Source organism: Quercus robur, chromosome 2, assembly GCF_932294415.1.
Source record: "Quercus robur chromosome 2, dhQueRobu3.1, whole genome shotgun sequence".
Classification (NCBI taxonomy): Eukaryota; Viridiplantae; Streptophyta; class Magnoliopsida; order Fagales; family Fagaceae; genus Quercus; species Quercus robur.
In genome coordinates, this window is record NC_065535.1 from 78,462,379 (window position 1) to 78,468,363 (window position 5,985).

Sequence of the window (5,985 nt, forward strand, 5' to 3'; positions counted from 1 at the left end):
AATTCTTCAACCACACAACAAATAGAGTCATGTAAGTACCACATATAGATACATTGGCAGAAAATAAAATTACTTATTAACATTGAAAAATTTTACAATGGGATGGAGACTTAATTGTAGCTTAACTCACCATTATAACAAGAATTCGGACAAAAGCAATAATAAAATCAGTAAAAAAAAGAAGTATTGTGTGCTTCACATAGTCCAAAATTCCAAATCACCAAAATGTGCTATATCCTGAGTGTCCACAATGATGAAGCCTAAAAACAACAGAAGCCCAAAGTAAAACTAAAAAGGAATCAAGAAAAATTGAGTTAAGAGAACTGCTGGTCACGACTTAATTCAATAAAACAGAAAACTTGATCACATAATATATATATATATATATGGCTGTAGAGCCCCCCAAGATTGCAGAAGCAGAGTGTAGCTACAGGAAGATGTTGAGGCCAGATAATCACAAGTAGCAGGTAAAAGAAGATTAAATGATAAATGGGCCACACCTTGGGTATACCACATTGGCTAAATCAAACAGAGGACCAAGTGAATCCCTTGCAAAGATGATAGCTGCCATCAGCAAAGCACCCTTCTTTTGCTGCTTATCAAGAAAACACCACCAAAAAATAAAAATGTAAAAACCAGAAACATGAGGCATCACATGACTGCTATTTTTTATATTAAAAAAAAACAGATAGAGAGAGACAAATCAACAGTCAATACAACAATACCTCTTGATAAACTGGAATGGAGAGTGGCCACATAATGCTTCCAAAGCATGCAATCGTGGTAAAGAAGCCACCTATGTGCCAAAGGAAATGCAGGTAAGCCCCTTGATTTCCCTCCTCTCCTCTTATTGAACCCTACTTTCTGTCTCCTCTAGTTCTCTCTCTCAAGTTGAGTCTCAACTGTACAATTTCACATAAAATCTCATACCAAACAAATTGAAGGACATGCTCTATGATTTTAATCCACTTGCTCTTTTTCTCTCTTTTTGCTTTTATAACTGGCAGTTGTTAGTGGTGGGTAAACGATCCATCAGTTCTTCATTTCTTCCCAAGATTTTCGGCAAAATTAAATCACTTCTCGCCAAGATTTTCCAACAAAAAATGTGTGAACAGGGGAATCCATGTAAATGGCATGGTCATAGATTTCTTCTCTTTCTTGCCATATCTATTCTGGTTTCTCTTTCTACTTCTCTCTCTCCCACTCAAAACTTGGTCCAAACAGTGCGTTTAAGTGGGCTGCCTCACCAAAAATTTGCTAAACCAAACTACTATAGAAACAGCTATTCACATGACCCCTTTCTGTCTTATGCCAACTCTCAAATAACATAGAAGAACAGGCTTAACATTTTAAACAAAATAAATGAGAAAGAGAAACATCGTTCTTAGGCAAGCAGATGTGCAACATCAAGGAGGACATCCACAGTTGCTGAAGCGGCCACCTGAAATACCAGGCATAATCCAGTTCAGGACTCTCATGGCTGCATGGTTTCTGGCCTTCAAAACCTACCTAGGTGCTCACTATTGGCAGCAGTCACCATAAATCAAGAAAGAACTACAAATGGAACAGCTTCCCTATCAAATGTTGTAGCTTCTTCCTACAAACTTGTACATCTTTCAGAAATTACAAGCATACAGAAAAATCAGAGGCAATATTAACTTTCAGATATGCTTTTTCTGCTAAATGCCTTATGGAAAAATTCAAGGTTAAATTATAAAATAAAAAATAAAAATAAAAGAGGAAAAAATCAAGGTTAGAATATGTCCCACACTCCTATGTGATTAGTCATTAGGGGCTTGACTAGGAAGAGAAGATTATGGAAGCAATGTATTACTGAAAGATGCAGATGCATTTGTTGGCCACTCTATTTAGTTTATTGAACTATCAACTTCACATGCATGTCATGACTGAAGACCTCATCTTCCATGCATGGTCTAGATTACATAAAAAAATCATTTGGAAGACAGGGATTTCACTCTGTTACATAGATACCTTTGTGGTTTATATAATCCTATATTGGAGTCCAATCGCAAGGCAATTGAAGGTGAGCTTTACAAGGGCATGCTAGGACTATATACAAAAACAATAAAAAGGTCTTCTCTTTATTCTCTCTGTAACAAATAATGTTGCATTAAAGGGATTAAGAGAAACAAATATTTCATTAACCAAAAAACATCATATCAGTATGTCACACTTATTGGTGTCCTTATGTATACAGTATAAGCACAGGTAAAGTCAACTTAGAACTCAGAGAGGTAAGATTCGTAAGAATTCTTCAATGCACACTTGCAACAATACATCAAAACACCTTGCAATTGGAACTAAAATAAGAAGAAAGGCGCCAAAACCACAAATTTCCTAAAGTTCTTAAAAATAGAACTCTGGCTTCTATTCATTGTGGCTAAAAGTTATAACTACAATGTGTGGTTACATTATTGTATCAATGTATCTAAGAGAAGGAAGAAATAAAAAATAAAAAAAGAATGACAAACAAGAGATCATAAAAACAAGCTATAAAGTCTAACAAAATTTTTTTGTAATCACCAATAATCCCCACATGAACAACTCCCATCTCTGAAATGGTGGAATCTGCTGGCGTCCCTCACAACAATTTCACGTCCAGTAACCATGGCTATTAATTTAATTGCACTATGGCAGTCACCACAAATCCGATGACTCTGCACGATTTGCAGTGGTGTCCAACCTGGAGTGTTGATCAGCCCAAAAGCTATTGCCAGTTTCTCACTGTGGTACAATAAAACCCGCTTTTCCTGTTCATCAACATCGGGAAGCAAATATTTTCTCTCGGGAACATAACCATGTTTTGAAATCTCTAGCATCAAGTTGTCCACTTTCTGGTAAATCTCTTTTGTTAGGGCATGGCTTTTATCCCCAGAATGGAAAAAATATGGCTGCTTTTTAACTTCAATCCAACTGCATGCAGGAAGCATTCTCAAACCCTTTCTTCTTAAGGTCTGAACAACGGCAGCAGCTTCCTTCAAGTTGCCAGAGCTGTTGTATATATTTAAAAGCACAATATAATTATTAAGCTTTTCAGGCTCCATTCCATAAAGCTTCTCAGCTGCAAACTTTCCAAGCTCTAAATTCTCATGAACACGACAAGCTGTCAGCAAGGCAGCCCACATGTTAGCTGTAGGCTTAAATGGAGCACTTCGTATCAGTGCAAAGGCTTCATCTAAAAGGCCCTCTTGACCTAATAATTCAATCATACATGCATAATGCATTGCACGGGGCTTAATCTTGTGATCCCTACTCATTGATTTAAAATACTCCCAACCACGTTCTGATAAACCTGAATAACTACAAGCAGATAAAACTGCAAGAAAGGTGATATGGTTGGGTCTCATTTTTTCCCGAAGCATCTGCTCAAACATCTCAATAGCCTCTTCTCCATGACCATGATTACCATATCCAGCAATCAAGGCATTCCAAGAAATAACATTCTTTTGGGGCATCTTGTCAAAAACATGACGGGCATCTTCCATTCTCCCCCATTTGCTATAGAAATCTACAAGTGCTGTGTTCGCTACTATATCTAATCCAAAACCATGACGGACTAAACTTGCATGAGCTTGCTTAGCATGCTCCAAAGAAGCCAACCTTGTACATATTCTTATAACCATTGAAAATGTGAAATGGTCCATTTCAACACCTGAATCACGCATCTCATAGAACATTCTCAGAGCTTCTTCACTATAACCATGAAGTGCATAACCTGCTATAATGGAATTCCACCCAACTGTTGTCTTCTCTGGCATCTCATCAAAAACACATTGAGCATCTTCAATGCTCCCACACTTACTATACATGTCAATTAGAGCACAAGTCACAAATATATCATCAGCAACACCCATCTTTAAAGCACACGTGTGAAATTGTCTTCCCGCAAAAATTAGTCCCTGCCCAGCAGATGCCCGAATCATTGTGGAAAATATTCGCGACCCACCATCTGAAGACTCCTCCCACGTAATAAAAAAAAGCTGGAATGCCTCATCATAATTACCAGAGTCCACAAGCCCCCCAATTATCGTATTCCACGAAACCAAGTTCTTCTCCGGCATTTCAACGAACAACCTACGCGCATCAGTCATCATCCCACATTTGACATGCATAAGCAGCACCCTGTTCCTCATATACAAATCCAACTCAAACCCATTACTACTCATAAAACTAGACACCCTCTTCACCCCTCTAATCGAATTCAAACCTATGCAAGCGCTAATCAACGCATCATAGGTGCTAGATTCCAATTCAAAACCACCCTCAAACTCCAAAATCTCAAACAATTCAAGTGCCTCTCTGTACCTCTTATTGAAAACCAACTTCTCTATCTGACTACAAATCCCAGAACTGGGCTGTTTTCTCATCTGGGGTTCTTCCAAAACCGCCCCTTTCCTCTCCACAGCATCCATTTTCGACGGTTTCGGCTTCGGCTTCAGCCCCCATGGCGGCTGCAGCCCTTGTTCCGGTGAACAACACCTAATTCTATCAAAAGGGTTTCTCCATTTTCTCTTACTGAATGAAAAACAATACCCAGAAAACAACAAAGAGTTGTGCTGCTTGAAATGTAAAAGGCTTTTTCCCCTAGTGTTTGAAATTTGATCTAATGATACACTATGGTAGCGTAAGAGCGGGATTTCCATACTCAAATAGCAGAGACAAATCAATGAGTAATGGTAGTAATAGAAACTGAAAAAAGAGTGTACCTTGAAAGAGAAAGAGTGTGAATTGGTGTGGTTTTGCCTTCATATTTTGGTTAAAGGTAAGCGTGAGATTTGAACAAAGAGAGAGTCAGCATTGAGTACTCCGCCTGAGTTGTTGGGAGGTAGTTGAGTTCTTTTGTTCCTAACTTCCAAATTGGGAGTTGATTTGAACGAGGAAAAGAAGGAAGGGAGAAACGGTGCGTTTTACTCATTTTTGTTCATTTTGTTTTGTTATTATGGACAAAATTTCACTCTTTTATTTTTATTTTTGAAAAAAAAAAAAACGGACAAAACGTTTAATTACACACTTTTAAAAACTCTCAAATAAACTCTACTAATTCTTAAAGACGTTTTAATTTTGTTTTATTTAGGTTTCAAAAAAAATATTTGTTTTATTTAAAAATGTTTTTAATTCAAACCATACATCTTCTTAAGTGTTCATTTGATTACCATGTTTTTGGTTTTAAAAAAAAAATCACAATTATCATTTTAAAACGTGATTTAGTTCATTTGTTTAAATTTACAAATGGTGTTTTCGGGATCTTGTAACTTTTGATTTTTTTTTTTTTATACTTATTTTGCATTAGACTATGTGAATAGAAATAATAATAAAAAATTCTGCTTTTTCAAAAGCAGAAATTTTAAAAGTTGAATTAAACTCATTATTATTATTATTGTGGGGCCCGGCCCAAAAATGATGGGCTATTTCAAGCTCAGGCCCGTCCGAGGAGCGTCCTGTCCAACGAAAAGCCTCATATGAAGCGCTATTCAACCCCAATAGCGTCAAGGAAACCTGTCCGAGGAGTAACTCCTCCTCGGACATCGCGAAACCCAGACGAGGAACTTGCCCCAGCCATTTCAGCTCGTCTTCCCAACATATAAAACGAATTAAATTCAAAATATCTCACGGAAGGCTACCACCACATTAATTGCGCCCCAACCACCCTCTTGGCCGCATTAATGAGGAAAAGACTCTTGAACAGTACCGCCTTGGCCTCTGCAACTCACAAAGGGTCTGATGAGGGCGTCTGATGGGACAGGTGCTCAAGTGGATGCTTGGATGATTAACAGGTGTAAGGCTGAGATGAAAAGAAGAAAAATATATAATGTAGTGGAGTCCCTCAAAGAAGAGGACGGAAAAACTGTATCAGGAACAAAAAAAGAAATAAAATGAGACTTGAGAAAGATCCATTCTGGTGTTTTCTATTTTCTTTTTGCAAACCATACTGCCCATGCATAAGACCGAACAAGTTCACTGAGG

General features: G+C 37.7%; 1 protein-coding gene across 1 annotated transcript; it reads right to left on the reverse strand.

Annotated features, from left to right (window-relative positions):
- Nucleotides 1-2,344: 2,344 nt before the first annotated feature.
- On the reverse strand, nucleotides 2,345-4,909 carry LOC126715169 (pentatricopeptide repeat-containing protein At5g50390, chloroplastic-like). Its single transcript, XM_050415632.1, has one exon. It carries the CDS (start codon nucleotides 4,662-4,664, stop codon nucleotides 2,541-2,543), a length of 2,124 nt encoding a protein of 707 aa, XP_050271589.1. The 5' UTR covers nucleotides 4,665-4,909; the 3' UTR covers nucleotides 2,345-2,540.
- Nucleotides 4,910-5,985: the final 1,076 nt, after the last annotated feature.